General features: G+C 41.8%; 2 protein-coding genes across 9 annotated transcripts; one reads left to right on the top strand and one right to left on the bottom strand.

Annotated features, from left to right (window-relative positions):
* The first annotated feature begins 1,300 nt into the window (after positions 1–1,300).
* LOC113010170 (electrogenic aspartate/glutamate antiporter SLC25A12, mitochondrial-like) lies at positions 1,301–12,874 on the top strand. Of its 2 annotated transcripts, XM_026149100.2 has the most exons (18): positions 1,301–1,537; positions 2,265–2,318; positions 3,920–4,065; positions 4,490–4,605; positions 4,971–5,110; positions 5,228–5,374; positions 5,864–6,002; positions 6,128–6,221; positions 6,319–6,403; positions 6,568–6,649; positions 6,754–6,912; positions 7,124–7,176; positions 9,624–9,704; positions 10,190–10,330; positions 10,535–10,673; positions 10,854–11,012; positions 11,134–11,224; positions 11,919–12,874. In XM_026149100.2, the coding sequence occupies exons 1-18, from the start codon at positions 1,526–1,528 to the stop codon at positions 12,109–12,111; spliced, it is 2,031 nt and encodes a 676-aa protein (XP_026004885.2). In that variant the 5' UTR covers positions 1,301–1,525; the 3' UTR covers positions 12,112–12,874. The 2 variants fall into 2 exon arrangements, with proteins under 2 accessions (XP_026004885.2, XP_080148842.1); XM_080292716.1 differs by lacking the exon at positions 9,624–9,704.
* LOC113010168 (dynein, cytoplasmic 1, intermediate chain 2a-like) lies at positions 12,823–20,566 on the bottom strand. Of its 7 annotated transcripts, none has more exons than XM_026149093.2 (18): positions 20,211–20,308; positions 20,007–20,105; positions 18,604–18,712; positions 18,378–18,510; positions 17,813–17,897; positions 17,381–17,443; positions 17,056–17,183; positions 16,877–16,966; positions 16,282–16,444; positions 16,104–16,203; positions 15,752–15,877; positions 15,517–15,663; positions 15,309–15,422; positions 15,047–15,180; positions 14,766–14,910; positions 14,520–14,660; positions 14,279–14,404; positions 12,823–14,189 (listed from the first exon to the last, which is right to left on the bottom strand). In XM_026149093.2, the coding sequence occupies exons 1-18, from the start codon at positions 20,291–20,293 to the stop codon at positions 14,088–14,090; spliced, it is 2,088 nt and encodes a 695-aa protein (XP_026004878.2). In that variant the 5' UTR covers positions 20,294–20,308; the 3' UTR covers positions 12,823–14,087. The 7 variants fall into 7 exon arrangements, with proteins under 7 accessions (XP_026004878.2, XP_026004877.2, XP_080148840.1 ...); XM_026149092.2 differs by having other exon boundaries at positions 17,813–17,948; XM_080292714.1 differs by lacking the exons at positions 20,007–20,105; positions 20,211–20,308 and adding an exon at positions 20,426–20,566.
* Between the last annotated feature and the right edge of the window lie 829 nt (positions 20,567–21,395).

Genomic DNA, 21,395 nt, shown 5'->3' on the forward strand with positions numbered 1-21,395 from the left:
GACAGGCAAACAGATGAGGTCAGGAAAGAGTCTCTGCAGACGTTGATGTTTGCAGACGACACTGATTTGACAGGTGGACAGGTGTGTGCGAATGAGAGGGAGACAGGTATAACAGTGAAGCTGCAAGGAATAGAGGTTGTTAAGAATAAATTTCTGGGGTCAACGATCCAAAACAACAGACGGTACACTGAAGAAAAGAGTAAAGAAGACAGGGTGGAGCAGGTGGAGTCAGAGGTGGTTTGTGACAAAAGGATACCAGCAAAAGTGAAAGGGAAGGTTTACAAGAGGATAGTGAGATAAAGAATCTCCAATATGGAGCTACCAGACTGGATGAAAAGAGGAAGACCACAGAGAAGATTCAGGGTTTATGTGAAAGAGAAGCATATTAGGAATACAGTAAGATTTAGACAGGTGATCTGCTGTGGTGGCCACTAAAGGGAACAGCCAAAGGAAGAAAAAGACATTTCTGTATTTATTCCTAGTTTTTGTGTTTTTTCCAGTTAAGGTTAGTTACATGTCAGTTGTAGAGTGAGCTTAGTAGTTTACCTCAATCTTTAACTCAATCTTTCCTAGTTCTTTTTTTTTTTAATCTCTCCTCTCCCTGTGTAAGCGTGGATTTGCATTTCAGACAGACTATGGCAGTTTTGATGTTTCCTGTGGTTTGCCTACCTGTTTGGCCTGTTATGGATGTGTTAACATCTTCTGCGTTTGAGGCTTCTGCTAAAACAGCTGCCTCTTTATCAGATGAAGATTTAAGTTGATAATAGGTAGATTTTGATAATACAAACCACAGACTCAGTGACTGACTCTGTAATGTAGCTGTGCCATTTAACTATAGGGTTTATCGTACAGTACTCTAGTTAACACCTCTAAGACCCTGCAAATGACATTTCTACAATTATCATAGCACAGACAGATAACATGCCATAATATGCTAGTGGAGATACTGTAGTAGGTAGCTGCCTTATCAGTGAAAACAAACACAGCTCATATCTCTCATAAGGACACCTCACCAAGGTCAGGGAGATAAACTCTTATCTATTTTTAAACAAACAAAAAGTAAAATAAAGTGTGTGTTTTTTTTGTTTTTTAAGCATGAAAATAAATAATTGCTACGTCATCTACACAGGACATCGAAATAAAGTCGGGCTGAATTCATAGATATTTTTAGAGCAGAATTCAAACCCACAGGTCTTTGTTGTTGTTTGTATATTTAACATTCTTTATTGATCTGTTCCAACAATGTGTAGCTCGGGGTGTCATCAAAAACTAAAGTGACAGTATTACTAGCTGCTGTGGTATTTGTAGTATGAGCAGTGGGATAGTCGCAGTAGTGTAGTACTTTTACTAACCGCAGTAACAGGAGTCTCAGAGCTGGCACAGGTTGATAGCTAAACCAATTTACCGGCCGCACCTTCTTTTTTCAAAGCGCGCGCTGTTTCGTTTCATTTTCCGACACTTGTAGCTACACGTCTGAGCGCGAGCGGTGCGTCTTGCTCGCTCACTGTACTGACGTCAAACCAGCATGGCGGTCAAGGTGACTTGTGGTTCGCTCTCCTAGCGTTTTTCAAACCTCTACTTTGCCATGTTTGCATGTTTTCTGTTCGTTTTCTTGTGTATGAGCTATCGAAGCTAGCCTTTCTGCTCCCTTCCGGGTTGGCTCTCTCGGGCTCGGTGTATACCGACGCTGTAGCATCCCTGCTAGCTGCCGCACAGCGGAGGCTGGCCTTGACGAGACATCCACGAAGCCCGGAATTAGCGAAGCAATGCTATACAGCTATCGGACTACTATTACTGCAGTGATTAAACAAAATCACTACCGCTAGCCGAACTCCCATCTTTTCACAGCAGTCAACTCTTAGTTTGCTCTCATCTTGTTGCTCGTTTTAAACTGTAACAATGAAACTGTTTGTGTCCTTTTCACATCAGTAGAGTGTGCTTGCTAGCTGGCTACCGGATAACGGTAGTTTTGATTTTTGTAGAAGGGCTTGGCTTGTTGGCTGGTGGGCTTTCCTACATGGCTCAACTTAAATGTACGCCACGTCGCAGTTCTTAGCTTTTATGTATTTGCCGCAGTGGGTCGGTTGTCCTTCACGGCAGTGGACGCTTTCAAGGAGACATCACCCCCTAAAGCTTTTTTTTTTCTTGCTCGCTTTGCTTCTTGCTATGTCCAACTCTCCGCTTGCAAAACTTGCTTTTGCTTTGTTGGTGTTTTAAAAGCACTTTCGAAAATGTCATCGTTATTTTGGTGTGTGCTGTTTTAGGTGCAATCTACCAAACGCGGGGACCCAAGTGAGCTTAAAGCAATCTTCCAGCAGGTAAGCGCTAACAAAAATAGTATGTCATCTTATGCATAACTGCATATTAACTCGATATATCTGTTAAACAACTGTGTTGTTGCGTGGGGGGTAGTCTGAACTGTTTTTTTGTTTTTTTGTTTTTTGGTGAATGAGCTTGTAAAGTTGTGTCATGAGGTTTAAGTTACAGCATAAGCCGGGGTGTATCTGAATGGCACATTCATTAGTTAGCCAAACAGAGCTTTATTTTTCCTCACTGAAGTTAAAGCATAAAGTCAGTTGTAGCTTATTCTTGTTTGGTCACTAACAGCGGATGTGAGTGGTTGATACAGCGTTGCAAAAGTGTAATATGTTTTTTTCCTCAGCTGTCTGCTCGTATTATCAATATGTGTCACGCTGTCATACTCGGTGGTTGCTCTCCGAGCCTGGTTACCTCATTTAAGCGATCAGGCTGAATTTAGTTGCATGTCCGAGGATACTGGTCCATGTTTGACCGTGTGATGCAATGAGAGACTGTGGTAACAGCAGACTTTGCTAACCTTCCGCTTTCTCCACTGTCTTCTTCGTGGAGAGTGTGTGACCTGCTGCGTGGTTGTCCTGCCGGTCAGCAGTTTTTAGCACACTGACAATACAGAAGGTCAAATAACTTGGAAACTCCTGCCAACAAACATTAGTCCACGTGTGCCTGCTCGTGCTTGTGGAAATGTGTCTCTGACATGTCATGGTGTAGCTGCATGATTCGTGACCTTGGTGGTTCAGGTGCAGCATAAATAGTCATTACAGTTTGGTAAGACGCCAACAAGTGATGCAGGGTGGTTAACTTGATAGCTTTTATTAATGATCTGCAACTGTAACAAAGTTTGTGTAGTTTCTTGCTGTATAATATTTGCATCTCATGACTTGTGATTTTAATTTGAGGTAAACAGTATACAGTGTGTTACTGTCGTTTTCCACTGCTAGTGTCCCTGTGAGCTCCTGGGAGGAGACACCAATTCCTTTGGTTTTGTATGAAGGGCGTGTATATAATGGCCTGCATTTGTATAGCGCTTTTCTAGTCCATAGGACCCCAAAGCGCTTTACACTACATTCAGTCATTCACCCATTCACACACACATTCACACACTGGCAATGGCAAGCTACATTGTAGCCACAGCTGCCCTGGGGCACACTGACAGAGGCGAGGCTGCCGGACACAGGCGCCACCAGGCCCTCTGACCACCACCAGTAGGCAAACATGGGGTTAGTATCTTGCCCAAGGATATTTGACATGCAGCCAGGATGCAGCCTGGGATCGAACCACCGACCTTCTGATTAGTGGCTGACCTGCTCTGCCACCTGAGCTACAGCCACCCCCATAATTTAAAAAGGAAAAAAAAACACCAAATGAAAACACGTGGAGCTATCCACTGTGACAACCCTTTGTGAAAGTAATCACTGTCATGCTCCACTTTTGTCTCCAAGCACTGTGGGCACACAGGTCTTTGGTTAGGGTTAAAAAGCTGTAATGTCAAGTGTCATACTGGTGGATTGGGTGAACTTATGAATCAAAATGGCAATACCTGTATTTGTTTAGCATGTCTTTTAAGGCATCCAAGATGATGGTATGTTCTTTCTCCTCTCAGTATGCCAGTGTAGAGGGCAAGGATGGAGAGAGGTTCATGACCCCAGGAGACTTTGTCCAGAGGTATCTAGGACTACATACACAGATTCACCACAACCCCAAAACTGTTCAGCTCATCGCTGCTGTGGCTGACACCACAAAGGACGGGTATGTACTGATAAAAACACTGCATACACAAGCTCTCAGTTTATCAGCACTAATTGACAATTTATTGAGACATGTCTGATTGCTATTACAGCTACTTTAGATAAGATAAAATACACAGTGAAAAAAAAAAAAAAACCCCTCTGAAAAGTGTATCGCTTTATTCAGAAATGAAAGATGGTGTTTCTGTCAGTCATCGGCTTGCCTTCTAATTCATACAGAAACATAGTGACCGTGGGGTTTTTTTGTTTGTTTGTTTATTTGTTTTTTAATAGGGGTGATAAAACTGAGAAAATGTATTGTTCCTTGAACTAGTATTGCGTGAGCTCGCCTTTGCTTCATTCCACAGTCTTTAATCTCTTAATGATGCCTTTAAACGTTAAACCTTCTTTTTTCCTCTCTCTCTAAAACCCACACACCTTTGCAGGCTGATTTCATTCCAGGAGTTTCTTGCATTTGAATCTGTGTTGTGTGCACCGGACGCTCTCTTCATAGTAGCTTTTCAGCTGTTTGACAAGTCTGGAACTGGAGACATTTCCTTTGGTATGTGTGCATTTATGCCTTATTTCACTTAATATGTGTAAAGACTGAGCTTCATGCAGTTTCAGAATGTTTCAGCATGGAGTTTATTGCGCTGCACTGAATTCATTCCTGTTTGTCAGCAAAGAAATTTTCATGCTTTGCTGCAGTGTAGAAGTAATTTCCCAACATGACATTGTTAATCAGATTATTCCTTAGGCTTAAACATTACACATGGATGAGTTTATGTAATTGTTCCCATGCTGTCTCCCTTCTTTCCAATACCACACACGCAAAACTCTGTTGTAGAAATGAAATGCTTTAACCTCAAAGTTTAAGAAAGACCTGCTAAGATTTTTTTTTTTTTCTAATGTGTATCTGTGCTGCAGAAAATGTGCAGGACATCTTCAGCCAGACCACAGTGCACCACCATATTCCTTTCAACTGGAACTGTGAGTTCATCCGTCTGCACTTTGGACACGACCGCAAGAAACACCTCAACTACCTCGAGTTCACCCAATTCCTGCAGGTATATTGGGGGCCTTTTATGCTTTCGTTTCTTTGTTTCACTTTTCCTTTCTCAACATATTGTGTGACTGACTTTATTTACATTATTTACACACTGTCTTGCGATGTCTTTTTTTAGGAGCTGCAGTTGGAGCATGCACGCCAGGCATTTGCCCAAAAGGACAAAGGCAAGAATGGTGTCATCTCTGCCCTGGACTTCAGTGACATTATGTCCACTATCAGACACCACGTGCTCACCCCTTTTGTGGAGGAGAACCTTGTCTCGGTGAGTGTTGCGGCTCTTCAGGCTGGTATTGTAACCTGAGTTTGAAATGGGATTAACGTGATGTAAATCAAAAGCTTAATCTTTGCTGAAGTTTTGATCACTCACAAGTAGAAGTGTAACTAGAAGTGTAACCTGCTGTGAGGTACTGAAATTTACAACCTCACCAGAGGTGAATCCTGTTTAGCTTCTCATCTGGGGTTATTAGCATTAAAGGATAATATGGTTATTTTGAACATGACCCTGATGTTTTTAAATGATCTTTTAAGCGTCACACTCATGCGGAGTGTTCTCTTAGTCATCGGTGCTTTCAGACCTTCCCACTTTGAAGCATAACCTTTTTGGCCTAAAAGTGTCAGAAGTTCCCAATTTTTACAATATGTCAGTTATTTTAAAGTTGATCCTGTGACCTCATGAAGAGATTATTTTTAAAAGAAAAAACTTGCTGATGAAGCCGTACCTGATGTGCATTGCCTTTCTTCTTTCTGCCAGGCTGCCGGAGGAAGTACCTCTCACATGGTCAGCTTCTCTTACTTCAATGCCTTCAATTCTCTCCTGAACAACATGGAGCTTATTCGCAAGATTTACAGCACACTGGCTGGCACGCGGAAGGACACGCTCGTGACCAAAGGTGCACATATCGTTACATTACTGTGACGTTGTGGCTTTCTGTTTCAAATGACATGTTTCATGGTTGACAGTCATAAATGCTGATGTTTAACTGAAATGTTTCTTCCTGACCTCTCTGATCTTCAGAGGAGTTTGTTCATGCAGCCAACAAGTTTGGTCAGATCACTCCTATGGAAATTGACATCCTTTATCAGTTATCAGGCCTGCACTCTCCCTCTGGGTAAAGACACACTCATGCCCAAATTCTTACATTCAGTATGCATTTGACTGATATTTGCATACAATGCTGATAATGGGGAAATGACCATGTTTTTCAGGCGCCTGAACCTTGCTGACATTGACAGGATAGCTCCACTAGAGGAGGGGTGCCTGCCCTATCACCTGGCTGAAAGCCAGAAACAGGTAGGATGCTTGTAACGGGCTGGCTACACATCCTGTTATTAATAACTGACCTAAAACCAGAACAAGATTTTACTGTGTATAAATATTTTCAAACCTCAGTGCAATGTTTAATTTAATACAGTATGAAAAACAATTTAGATGATATTATTTGTGTTATTCATCAGGCCCACGGAGATACTTCAAGGTCTGTGTGGCTCCAAATTGCAGAGTCCGCCTACAGGTTCACCCTGGGCTCCATTGCTGGAGGTGATCTCAACAGTGCTCTCTAACAGACACATACCAAAAACCTGTTATCTCATTTAGTGGATTCTAATCAGTCTGACTTTGGGTGTATTTTTTGTTTTTAATAGCCACGGGGGCAACAGCTGTGTACCCCATTGATTTGGTAAAGACTCGTATGCAGAATCAGAGGTCCACCGGATCCTTTGTTGGCGAGTTGATGTACAAGAACAGCTTTGACTGTGCTAAGAAGGTGCTGCGCTACGAGGGCTTCTTTGGCTTCTATAGAGGTAGGCTCACCTCCTGCCTGTTTTATCCTCCTGTCTCTACACAGAACGTCATACGTTTCACAACTTATGTTATTTTCTTATCTGCAACACCCAATTTATCTTGCTAAAAAATCAGTGTAAATACTTTTATGTATTTTTTCACATTTCTGTTTGCCCAGTATTGCTAATGAAAGGAGAGTCTTGTAACCCAATCTCTCATAATGCCCCACAGGTCTGGTTCCTCAGCTCATAGGTGTGGCACCAGAGAAGGCTATCAAACTTACAGTGAGTACTCATAAAAGGCTTTTTATGACCAAACGGGTCCGGGGTCTAGGGCTGGGCCATATTATACCGTTCACGGTAATACCGGTATAATGTTAGGCAACGATAGGAAAATGAAATATCGCGATAGAATATGAGTAAAACGAGAAAGCGCAGTGCCTTTGTTTTCATACGCACATGGCTGATTGTTGAGTGAAACAGATGAACCAGATTTGGTTTGTAAAAATGGTGCAACTTCAGTGATGTGGAACTGGTTTGGTGTTTGTCCGGCAGATACACGACAAAGCACATTTTTTTGCAGAACATGCAAGCGGCCGTCGTTATTGTCGTATTTGTCGGACTAAGATGCTCTTAAATGTGGGAGTAATCTGGGTCCTAAACTCCGTATCGTTCAGGTCAAACGAACACTGCAGAACACTGAGAGTTAAAAACTGTCTAAATTCTTTCATCTTTAATAAAACGATCAGAATTGCTGCTTTACCAGGTGTAACTATGAAGTTTAACTTCCAGGCATCCATGAAAACAAAATTTATTACATTTAACGGAGTTAGAAGTTAGCAGGAAGCTAGCGGATGTTAGCTCGCTAGTTTCGCTAGTTACCTAAGCATGATATAGCACGTTCTGACGGAGAGATTTCTGAAAAAATTCGAACGTACAGCTCTGCTATCACTTCCAACATAAATGAAGACAGGAAACTAAACAGCAGTGACGTTTGTAGGGTTACTGAAGTTGGGCTAGCTGGTATACAATGATGTGCTATGTGATCGCTAGCGACACAGCTATGTTAGCATAACATAAACAGTGAAGCTGAAGGACGAACACTAACACTTTTCCACTTATAAAAGTTAACGTTAAGGTTCCTGATAGTTAGAGACAAATGTAATCGCATGGCAGAGTGCTGTAAACGGACCAAACTTCAGTCAGGAGAACAACTGAGATAATCCATCCACAAGGTACAAGGTTAGTCATTAATATACTGCAGCAACATGGGAATAGAGCAGCTGCCAGAGAATTCAACATTAATGAATCAATGGTACAGAAGTGGAGGAAGCAAGAAGAATGAGTTTAATAAAGTTTGATTTATCTGACTGCTTTGTTTCGCTTAATGTGCCTTATAATCCCGTGCACCTTATGGTCCAAAAAATACGTAATGCACACTGCAGTTTAATGTTGCAAAGCACCTCTTTTTAACTTCAGTGGATATTATACATGGTTATGTTCAGGATGTGTCAGCCCATTTCTACTGGAAATGCCTTTTGGTTAAACTTTCAGCAAGGAATTTGCATTTGCACTGTTACATTTTTATAAAGCTTTAATGTACATAAAAAACAGCTTCTTGTTTAAGTGAAAATAAATGGAAGGTTGTCTTTTTGCGCTAGTAATGTTGTGGAGTTGTATTTTGTCTCGCATCAATTATATCGTCAGTTATATCGTTATTGCAAATATATATCGTGATAAATATTTTTGGCGATATCGCCCTGCTCTACCGGGGTCTCCCTCAGGGTAACTACCAAGTAGGGTGCTCCACCCTGCGAGAATGAAACGCCTTCAAGAGCTATTTGTATTTGCATTTCCAAACGCTTTGTGATTGGTGTCTACTTTGGTTGCTGTGGGGTTTTGTTTTGTTTTGTTTTTTTAATCCAATTTTGGTTTCATCATGTTCTCTCCACATTGCTTCACTGTAGTTTGGAAACCTCTAGGTAGTTAAGAGGAAATCTTACTGAATGTTTTTTCCATTTCCTGTGTCACACACAGGGTTAAAAAGCCTGGACTTCACTTTTGGTACATTTTTGTGTTTAATGTTTAGAGCAGTCTTTCTATTTTTAGCTGTTTGTGCAGCCAATGTCAAAGTCCTTCTGCGCTAATATTTGCATGTCCTTTTTTTTCCTTTTTGTATTTTTGAAAACGTCCATTATTTTTGAGGCACTGTGTCAAGATCAATCACAGTTACATCACTCAGTATTTCCTAATATGCTGGAGACTACCTGAACTAAAGCAAGAGCTTAAAGGGTTCACAGCAGGGTTGTAGAAACTCAGATTATTATTAGCAGTTTTAGTACAGAGAAACCAGATAATGGGGGACTTCCTCTGTAAGTGTTGAGATAAGGTTCTTGTAGTATAACAATACATTGGCTTAAGTAAACATCACTAAATACAAAAACGCTGCAAAAGCACACAAAACACAATGGAAATGGAAAAGTGTTTTCCGTAACTTTTCCGTCACGTTACCGTCTCCCCAAAAACATTTCTGTTGTGTCTTTTTCTGTTTTTTGGTGTTTTCTTAAGTCGCTGTGGGTTTGACCTCTCAGGGCCACCATATAAAGATGCCTGTACAGCATTTCAACAGTAGGGGCAGTAGGGCATTATGTTGAGGCAGCTCCACAAAAGTAAGATTAAGCTGATTGAGTTTGTCTTTTTTTTTTTTTTTTTTTGGGTTTTTTTTCCCACAGGTGAATGACTTTGTAAGAGATAAGTTTACCGAAAAAGATGACACAATTCCTCTCTTCGCTGAGATTATGGCGGGTGGCTGTGTAAGTACTGAGTGCCAGACTTTCTCTCTTTTCCTCTTTTTAATGAATGAATGTGTGAATGAATCAAAGAGTACTCAGTAAGAAAATGTGGATAGTCACTTAAGAGTGTGTGCAGTAACATGCATGGAGTCCTCTCATTTGCTGCGTTAAGTTGCCTGCCGAGTCCGATTTGCGTTACTAACAGTGGATGCACTGCTAATTTGCTCCCAGAGTGAACCGAATGTCCAATGCAACATGTTCTTTTTCTGTTTTTGTTTTTGATAGCGTTGTTCATCTTTACACACATTGGCCCAGCACTCCTTACCGTCCGAGGAAATGGCAAAGTAATTGATCGATCAGGATGTAATTGTTACTTTTGATACTTTTTCATGAGAAAAAAAAACTTGGTTCCCATCCCTGAGCTGCATACATGTGAGATGCAGAAGCAGATTTAAAATTGCAAGCGTGGAAAAGTCATCCGTTGCCTTCTTTCCTTGTGTATTTAGGCTGGAGCCTCTCAGGTGATCTTTACCAACCCTCTGGAGATTGTGAAGATCCGCCTGCAGGTTGCAGGTGAGATCACCACTGGACCTCGAGTCAGTGCACTGAGTGTGGTCCGTGACCTGGGCTTCTTCGGTCTCTATAAGGTAACATTCTTTGAAACGTATGAAACCCTCTCCAGGTTGTAAGAGCAGTCTGTAATCATGAGAGTAGCAGTACAAACGGTGTTCTTTCCTCCTTGGTGGAGAAATAAATTCTTTCACTTAAAGCTTCTCGTATCTATGGACACTTGCCATCTTTACATCTGGTTTTCACTGTTGCATTTTTCTGTCTTTAATGTGTCTTTTTAGGGTGCTAAAGCTTGTTTTTTAAGGGACATCCCCTTCTCAGCCATCTATTTCCCTGTGTACGCCCACACAAAGACTCAACTAGCTGATGAACAAGGCAGGCTGGGACCTTTGCAGCTTCTCAGTGCTGGAGCAATCGCAGGTGATTATAATTCACAACATGAAGTCAGTCAGTGCTCCGTATTAGCATGCCATCTGATCTGTGCTACAATTTATAAAGAAAACCATGAGAGAAATATGTGCATACTGTTTTTCACTTCCACTTAAAGCACAAAGACCATATTTTCCATTAGCTTCATGACTCCCTGTAACTGTTTTCCAGGTATTCCTGCTGCCTCCCTTGTGACACCTGCTGATGTCATTAAGACACGTCTACAAGTTGCGGCAAGGGCAGGGCAGACCACCTACTCTGGAGTCATCGATTGCTTCAAGAAGATTTTGAGAGAGGAAGGTTTCAGAGCTTTGTGGAAGGGAGCTGGAGGTGTGTGGCTGTGTATCACTGGACAAGTAGATGCGCTGTGTCTCTGATTGTTTTGGGGTTTTTTCAGTTAAACTAACCTAAACTGTTTGGGGTTTTTTTGTTTTGTTTTTCTTTTCTCCAGCTCGTATGTGCCGATCTTCTCCTCAGTTTGGTGTGACTCTGGTGACTTATGAACTCTTGCAACGGTGGTTCTACGTTGACTTTGGCGGACAGTAAGTTCTTTTTTTCTTTTAAATATGTGTGTCCAGCTAAGTCTTCTTCTGTTTTGTATCCATATAAGTATTTAAAAATATGTTTGGAAAGTTGTCAGCGCTCCTGTGATGAGAGAGAACAGTGTGCTGTAGCACAGTAACATTGCTATATTACAAAGCATTGTAACACATGTCCGTATAAAAGAGACTTACAGTGGTGCCACAAAGTATTTGGATACATTAGGTATAAATTATCAGAGGAGATGGCATTTATTTGAAATGAGGATATCACAAGCACAGTTGTGAAAGGGGGGTTCCAATATTTGAAAACATTTTGAGTCATGTTTCATGTCAATCTTGTAATTTGCTGCTCTTTAAAGGCCTTAAATCAACCACTTTCCTTTGTGGTCTAAGTTTTCTTTACTGCACTCTTTTACCCTATTTTATCTCTTTAGTGATGTTTTTGCCATGTTTTGCTCCCTTATACAGTTACATTTTTTTTACAAATTCCCTCAGAAAAAACAAAGTGACACTTAGTCAACCGCTTTGGGGTTGATTAAGGGAGGCCGTCTCATTTAAAAACAGACCTTTTGAAGTCCATTAAAGTAGTTATTATTATGGATGGTTCAACCATAAAAAATACATTTTGATGCCTACAAAGTTACTAAACAACTTTGGTTGTGAAATGACTCGTCATGTCCTCTCCTCTCTGCAGTCGTCCAGCTGGATCCAAACCCAAACCCAAGTCTCGAATCTCAGAGCTTCCTCCCATCAATGTGGACCACATTGGAGGTTACCACCTGGCTGCAGCTACCTTTGCTGGGGTGGAGAATAAATTTGGACTCCACCTTCCCAAATTCAAGTCGTCCGGTGTGGCTTCCATACATCACCCAGCTCAAGCACCGTAGAGGTCTCGATATCCATATCATTTCATCATCCCTCTCCACCATTACCAGGAGCCAGACACTCAGATAGACACACAAATGAAGCACACACTCCACAAAAAGAGGTCACTGACTTAGGAACAAACACCACTGGCCCATTACTCTCTTCGGGGTAAAAGGTGTGCTTCAGTGGCCACTAGCCAGCCATAGAGGTGGAGAGCTGCCTGCAGCTGTACAACAGAGCAGACAGCGATGGGGACCAGAATCTCTGACTGTGTTCAATCTTCAGTGGCTGTATGCTCCTGGCAGCTTCATCTTTTCTCTTCTTCTCAAAACGGAGCCTTGGGCACTCCTCTGTCTCTCATGATATGATTTTCATTTTGTTTTCTGTCTGATACTCAGTATGAGCAGGACTTCTCTTCTTGGACAGAGGGTATAGGAAATATTAGATTGATCTGCACGGTATGTGGGGCTTCACTGTCAACCTGTCCTCATTCAGGAGGTTTGATACTGTACATATTGTATAACTGTACTGACCAGATGTTACGAGAGAGCTCCATAACATTCAGTCAACAGAACAGTTCAGTAACTGTAATGTTATGGCACTGTGGGGCTTTGGGCCCTCGCCTCTGAGAATCACTCTTACTGATGTACAGAACTTTTCAAGTGTTTTCTTGATTTAAAAAGAAGAATCATGAGCAGAGAATTAGTTCTTAATAAATTAAGTGTATCTCATTTGAGTCATTGTATTTTAATGAAATAAATAATCCATATGGTTTTAATTTTACCAGTATGTCTCAAATTTTATTCCAATGGGAAAGTGCAACCATCCATTGTATCAGGAACAGAAATGGAGAAGAATACAGTACAAGTAGTGTAAGCAGAGCACTTGTCTTATTTTACATCAGGTGTGGTTGCTTCAGTGTGCTTTAAGCTTTGTTTTTTGTTTTAATGTTAACTTTGATGGATTCAACATCCTGCCTCACAATCATGGAAGGAATGAAAAACAGGATGGACAAAAAGCGAAATAAAGGACTCCCATTTTGTGGTTAAGTTAGTTTCCAACTTTTGCTTCATGCCTTCATCTAAAACTTCATTTAGTTTTTCTGGCTCCTCTTAAAGAGGATGTGTCGGGGAACTGTTTCCAATAACATTAACCTTTGGTACAGGAAAAACGCATCCCCTTTTCACTGTACTAGTGTCAATAAATTCAAGCAAAGTAGAGTAGCATATTTTTGCTTATTAAGAAGCTTGTAGTGCTAATTTCAAGATTGTACAATTCAAACTTTTAGTACAAAGCAGCGTCTTTAAAATAATACACACAATATTTAAATAAGTACAACCACCGTGATAAATATTAAATATTGTAGTGGTTAAAATGTAAGAATGACACGCTTCTGCACAGGCCAGGTATCTATGTGTGTGAGTGCATTAGCTGTTTTAGTGCTTCTCAGAATAAAAGGGTGTTTTCAGTCTTTTCAAAGTTTGCCAGCTGTGCACAAGCGTGTCTGGGAAAACATGTAAAAACACTCAAATGGTAATAAAAAGGTGCAAGTACAAAGGTTTGCATATTTAAAAAAAGAGCCGAGTCTGTTGAGGCCTCAGGAGAAGAGCAGTTTCTGGAGCCCTGAGGATGTTATCAAAGCTAGAAGTTCAGAGTGGACAGCCACATCTACGCTGAACATCACTTTCCTCTATTCCTCTAAGCTTTCAACAACTTACTCTGGTTTTTGTGCTACTACTACACCTGACATTCATTGCTCCTACAAATGTACTCTAAAACTCTGAAAGAGACATTCAAAAACACATCTAAAGCTGCCACTTCTATCCATTCTAGCTCTGCACATCTCCTCAGGCCAAATGTAGAATGTGGAGAAGCTGGCAACCAGAGAGAGGCGAGCGCAGCTCCTCTGGCAGTACTGTGTAATGTACTATAGGTGTAGCGGACTGAAGAGAATTGTATGAGTGGTTGTGTGTGAGGGTGGGTGGGGTTTGCAACATCATGCATTGGCCAGTTCCTCAGCTTCATCTCTGTTTTCATTGATCTCAGCCAGCGTCCTGACGAAGCGGGTCCACTCATCCGCTTTGGGAACACAGATTTGCTGCAGGAAGAGAGATGCATGTAAACGGAGGGGTTTGAGGGGGGGATTTGTGGCATTACATGAAAACACAAAAGGAGCTGACATCTCACCTCGCCAACATCATAGACCTGAACCTGTCCCTCTGAGTCCCCAGTGGCAATCTCCTTTCCAGTGTGAGACCATCTAACACGGTTCAGTGCCGGAGCCCCATCCACATACACACTAGCAGTTGGAACCTAAAATACACACAAGAGCTTACCGAGAAGCAGATGCATACCTGCTCGGGTACGCTTTGGATTCTCTCTCAAATCCGAAGTCAATTCTGTAACTCATGTAAAAAATTGGGCATACTTCGGTATCATTGTTGAGGTTCCACAAGTCCAGACGTCCAGCTAGGTCCACACAAGCAAACAGGGCAGGGTGTGTTGGAGACCACATCGCATCGTAGACGTAGTCACAACTGTCCTCAAAAGAGTATAGTGGACGGGTACTCTACAAGGGAAAGCGTGGGTGGAAGTGGCAGAGAGAAACAATAGATTTATGTCTGGAAACTGTTCTAATCTTGACTCATGCTAAAAGTGACTGATTCAGTCTCACCTTAGTGCTCCAGAGTTTGACGGTCCAGTCAAACGAGGACGAGATGAAGAGGTGAGAGAAATCGACAGGTCCTCCAGCACTGTGGCAGCTCAGTCCAGTAACCGGACCATGGTGGCCTTCAAACACTTCAGTGATGCCTGCTTTACTGTAACACACACAGGACAGCTCTGCTACCTTACCTTTTAACCCCAACATTGAGAGCTTTAACACTCTCACTTAAATGGGTACAGAGACTTTATATATTATTATAGTAGAAATACAGGCATTTTACAGGGTCTTACCTGCCATGGCGACAGGCGGTGTAGACAGAGCCGTCTTCGCTCCCTACCACAAAATTGTTAACGTCACCCAGAGGAAACGCCATGGAGGTGACAGCCACCGCTTTGCTCTGTTTGAACACCAGCTCCAGACTGTCCTGCAGGGAATTTGCACAAAGTCTCAGACAAAACAGCTCATATTTACGTCTGTGTTCATTGTGGCAGCAAAAAAGGTCATTGATGTTATGTCTGCATGTCTGTACATGCGTCCATACATCTCGTGTACCTGTGGCTGGGAGAGCATGTCCAGGCTCCAGGAGCACATCTTGCCATCAGTGGAAATGCTGATCAGGTTGTTGGCATTTTGGGTTCCCACCACATTCACGCAGTAGACTGGGTGCTGCACACAGTGGTGCACAGTTCATAGATTAAAAAGATGCAGGAAAAGAAAAGTGTGTGTAGACAATGAAAGATTGTGTGGTCCAGTGCATTACTGTGTGTGCAGCTGCAGACAGGGGAGTCCTCTGCACAGGGGTGCGCTTGTTGCTCCTGTTGTCCCACAATACTATCTGTCCCGAGTATGTCCCACCCACCACAAGGTTGGGGTGAAACTTTGCAAAGCCGGCTGACATCACTTCAGACTGGGGAGAGACAACAGTAATGTTTTAAGTATTTCTTATTCCAAGTGGAAAGAAGAGAAGCTTTCTGTACTTGAAATGCGTCTTTTACCTGGCAGTGGAAGATGTATTCAGGGGTGGGCTTCTTATACTTCATGTTCCAGACCAGTGCCACACCATCAGGCTCATGTGGAGCGTCCTCATTGTTGTTATATGAGGCCACCAGCAGCTCTGGATACTAAGAGAAACATAGCAGTCATTAGTAAGAGCAGACAGGGAGCAATGGTGCCTAGTAAGATTCATTCAGTAGCACTAATCTAATTAGTAGTCAGTCACTATACACATAATTACAGTTCCTGAATTTTAGTTAGCTGTTACTTGTTAGATGTGAACCTCTGCGTGTGTGCCCGAATAACCCTGAATTCCCGCTGAGGGTGCTGTTATGGACACATGAGCCTTCCTACCTGAGGAGACCAGTCGAGACAGGTGACCACTCTGTTTTTAGTCCAACGCTCATCTGCAAACTGTCTGTTCAGAACCAGCTTTGCCCCAGCCTGCAAGTCACTGAAAAGGGACACGAGGAAATGAAATCACTTCATTTCTATTTACAGCATTGACACTTTCTTCTGTCATGTGCCTCACCCCTCCTTGTCCTCTAGATCTCTGCCGCTGTAGTCGAAGCAGACATCCACATGCTCAGCCAGAGCTCTCTCCACAATTCTGCTGCCGCGCTCAAAAAATGATAAGAAATCATCCGAGTGAAGCAACTGCAGCTTCTCTTCCTCGGTCAGCTCCTTGGGGGCGTCTATGCGGAAATAAAGGAAGAGTAAATGCTGATCATTAATGCAGATGTCTTATTTGCCATTTTAAATTTGTTAGGAAATACTGGAAAGAGTAGAAAAAGCCACTAAAACCCATAAAAGTTTAACTCTTTCCCCCCATAAGGACGATATCTGATGACGTTCCCTGTACACATGATGATATCTCAACAAAGATTTGGCTTGATGATCATTTCCAGGTTTTTCGAGGGATAGCTGCATAGGCAGAGACCACCCTCAATAACTTCTAATGCAAACTCAGTCGTTTTGTTCTATAAGCAGACCTGATATATGACAGAAACTGCTCAGTTCAGAAAAGAGCTTCAAGGGTTATGTCCAGTAGGCTTTGTATTTTTTCCATTAGCAGCGTTAACAGCCAGCTCACACAAAGTTTACATTCTACAAATGTCTTTCCTTACCTTCCTGCTGCTGTTCACCCTGCTCATCTTTGTCCTCCTGGTTGTCCTCTGCTGGTGGAGGAGCAGTTATCTCCTCATCCTCTTCCTCATCTGCAAAACACAGATTCACATTACTTTTTTTCTCCCACCACTCACTTTTGATTTAGCTGGGGTGAAAGTTTGGGAAAGTGTTTCTTTACCTGCTTTTTGATCGGTGTGTGTCATTGCCTCCGTGGGTGTCTGCGTTTCTTTGGAGTAGGACACCATTTCCTTTGGCAGAAAGTCCACCTGGGTCACTTTGGACATGCCTAGCCTCACGGCTCCACGTCTGCACGTACATTGCGGAAATAAGCAGATGCACGCACGGGTTTGCAGTATGAAACAAAAGTGAATGCCAATTTTTTTCATGTACAGACATAAATAGTGATATATGCATGGACATATTTGGACAAATCTAAGATGAAACCACAACAAAAAGCACAATAAAGTTGGAAGACAAGCTAAAGGAGAGAGGAGGTGCAGTACCCCATCAGCTCAGAGTCGGAGTGGAGTTGCAGAGTAGAGGGGTCAGGATCCCAATGCAATGTCCTTATACAGCCAAACCACCAGATATCGTTAGTAAGTGACAGAGAGAGAAAGGAGCAGGAAAACCGGAGAATGAAACAAAACACAGAAGACAGACAAAAGGTGAGCCATATAAGAGATGTTAAAGATGGGAGATATGGCAAAAGGAAAGCAAGAAAGACAGAGAAAAGTGCGTGTTAATTAAGAAACATCAGCGTGCTGGTGAAAAGGCAAAGAGCAGACAGGTCAGAATTCATCAAAGTAGAATAAACTTGTTAATACACACACCCACACACACACTTAGCATGCACTTAATGCACACTTAACTGACTAAATCACATAAGAAAGAATGAGAATAAGCAACCAATCCCCATCTCTCTCGCTCTCTCTGACCTTGGTCCTGCGTTTCCATCGCCAGAATCTTGACTTCCTGCATCGCTGCCGACAGATTTGTTGGAGGGAGACATTGGGGCAGGGACTAGGTAGTGAAACAGACATGTATCTTCTGTTACTACCCTCAGGGGCTGAGCTGTGAAAGTGTGTGTGTGTGCACGTGTGTGTTTGTCAGAGTGTGAGTGACAGGTGGGCGAGTGAGGGAGACAGCAAGTGAGTAAGTGAGTGAATGAGGGAAGGGAGGGAGGTACAGAAGAAGTGTGTGAATGAGTGGGTGAATGCATGCAGTAAAGAGGACAAAACACAAAAGGACAGACAAAAGGGGAGAGAAGAGAGAATGAAAATAAATGGCAGGCAGGTTTTAGGTGTCATGCGCAAAACATGTAAAAACATCCACATATTGTGTTATGGAGAAAGCCATGAGTGTGAGTCCGAGCCAGAACCAGAGAGCTTAGAGAGAACTTTGGAAACGCTGCAAATCCATCAAGCACATGAGCACAAAGTTATGGCAGATAAGTGGAGGTGAATGTTAAAAAACAGGAGCATGGTGGCAGCACGCGTTTACCGTGGGGTACGTCGGGGGTGATGCCAACGCTCTGCAGCAGAGCCTCAGCCTCCCTCCTCTTCCTCTCCAGGTCTGAATCTTCATGGCCGGCTGAAGATCCACCCATTGCCTCACCTCCACGTTTAGAGTCTCCCTACAAAGCGCGGAACACAAACAACTTCAGTCTCTCAGTCTGACTGCTGCACTGCCTTTCTACAAAATTTATGTAATAGTTGCTATTACACACATCCTTCTTTTTCTTCTCTTCCTCTTTTCTTTTCTTCTCCTCTCGAATCTGGGCGATCCGTTGTTTCTTCCTTTCCAGCTCAGCCTTGAGTTCACTCTTGTCAGACATGCTGCAAGATGGAGCAGGTCGTTACCACATAACAAATTACTGGTCCACAAATATGAGTCCAGTCGTTTTACCTACTTGTGAACAGCAGACCTTCACTAGTTTAAAGGGGGTTTGAATGGGGTTACTACTAAGCTCTGACCTTAGTATGAAGACAAAAGCCAGGAAAAAAAATATTCTAGTATTGTGATACTAAGCTTGTGGAAAATATATGAACAACTACTTTAATAGCCAATTACTCTACCTGTCATTTTTCAAGCAAAGAAATCCTAAAACTGTCCCAAATTTCCAGACTCTCAAATGTGAAGATTTACTGCTATTTTTCTAGTATGTTGATACACAAAACTTTCTGACACATTTTGTTTTAAAATTGAATTAAAGTGTTTGTAAATTACATTTAATCCATTTTCCCTGAAATTGTTAAACATTCACTCAAAGAACTTGTTCATGAAGTTTTATTGGTAGTCCATATTATGAGCAAGTATTAGCTATTTGCTGGTATCAGTATTTATACCAGCTCATGATGTTGCACAGTTTGTCCACTAGTGGGCACTCTGTAGCTCCTCCGTTGGCCACAAAACCAGCAGTCTCAACAACCAGCTGATCTGAGCACAGTATAAATGCCGAGCATAAAGGAGTACATTAACAAACAAAACAACAACAACAACAAAAAACTATACATAGAAATTTTTAGGGAAATCTGTCTATGTTACCTGTTTATGGAAGGAAAAAAGATTGGGCGATTGTATCATAATTTTGGAATTCTAAATCACCAAATATCTATACTGGCCTTAAGAAACCATGTTGTTAACAATTTTTCATGTTTTGTTTCTTAACATTTTTTTTACATGAACCCTATCATACTATTACATGCCAATTACAGGTATTGCACACGCTAGTTATATTGTTAACAAATATAATGAAAGCACTCCTATCTTCAATTGTTTACACAAATAAAATTAAGTTAATTTAAGCTTCCCCTCTGACTTAGAAACTTAACAACGGAGTGCATCAGTTTAGCTGTTTGAACTGAGATTTAAAGTAGCCGTGGGCCAATCACACTGCTAACATGTGAACACCCGCCAGTTGCTGATAACAATGTTCTCTTTATCTCTTTTCTCCATAATGTTACAGTCGAGCGTGACTATTTCATAAATAGAGAAACAAAACAAAATGCACAGATTATGCATTATCATCCCTTCAGTCAAAACTCATCCAAGAAATAATGGGTTGTTTTTTTTTAGTTTTCATTTATAAGCCTGTGAAAAGTCAGAGCTAGCAGCGTTTTAAATAATAACCTGCACACAAAACCTCCACACTGTGTCCTAATCCAAAGACATGGATTTCTTTGGTGACCACAGCCGAGATGCTCATCACTACTCCACCCAATGTCATAACTGCAGAATAAAACACAAAATTAGCTGCTGCGCATCTTTTTTCTTAATCCTCGTCGCGTAACTTGGATTATTTTTCAGTGTGTTAAGAGTTTACATGTAGCCCACCGTTTGTCAAACGCGTTTCTAATGTAATAAATAGCTGCGATGTCAGCACAGGCGGCTAGCTGTGCTAGCATGCTAATCTCCATGGCAGCCGGCGGGCCCGCTGTTACAATAAACCGACTAACGGAAACGTCCCGCAAACCAGCGGCCGAGCTTTTCTGCTTTAATGCCCCCGCACGCGTGTCTAATTACATAGTTATAAGAGTATAATAACGCACCTGCTATCAGAAGTCAAATTTACGTAGACAGACAACAACAGAACCCAGTTTGTTGGACGTTAACTGTGGAGGGAGATGATGGAGACGGAGGGGGGACTGATGATGCTGGAAGAGACAGCGCTTGGCTGCACTTAGCTCTTCTTCGGACACAAAGCTGTTAAAAAGTAACAGCATTACCGCCTCCTGCTGGCAGAATCCCCATATAACCGTCTCTTATTTATATTTATATGGTTATATGGTTAGGGGTATAGTTTTTTTAAAAGATTTTTTATGCATCACTGTTGTTATTCACAAAGGCCTATAAAACAGGAACATATAACACAATAAAAGTCATAAAAGATACACACAGTGCTACAGTCTATAAAAAACAAACTTCCCTATAAAAACATATCATCTGCCAGCGCTAATAGATTTTTTAAATAAGCAAAGTCTTACTTATTAACTACTAACCAAACATGCTCACCTGCCACTGAACCTCAGAGTTCTTGTCTAAGCTTTTGTCTAATCTTCATAAGTACAGCTGTGAATACTGAACCAACAAGACCTGGTTCCACCTTGATAAAGGCTTGATAAAGAATTAAAATGAATAAAATATTAAAGCGGCAGGTATTTGGTGACCATAGAGTTTTTGTGATTGGCTGTTGGCTTCAGTGTGTAGCATATTTGTATAGGCCAAATGCTCTCCTCAGATGAGACAGATGTTTAAATTTACAGTGATTGATTAGTATTTGCTTTATTGCAACCTTCATGTGCTTTCTTTGCATTTTTCTCAGGGTCTATCAGCCAGCCCTGTGTTTGTCATTTCAGCAGCAGAGTAAATTCTATCCCTCAAACTAGTAGAGAAGTTTGTGATCAAATGGTGCAAGAAGGAGACAGTGAGTCTGACGGTTTGTGACATCTGGCCAATGGTGAACATCATGCTCTAAATGCAAGGGTAAAGGTACTATTAAATTATTATAATAGTACCTTT

The sequence above is a fragment of the Astatotilapia calliptera genome, chromosome 18 (genome assembly GCF_964374335.1).
Source record: "Astatotilapia calliptera chromosome 18, fAstCal68.1, whole genome shotgun sequence".
In the NCBI taxonomy this organism is placed as follows: domain Eukaryota; kingdom Metazoa; phylum Chordata; class Actinopteri; order Cichliformes; family Cichlidae; genus Astatotilapia; species Astatotilapia calliptera.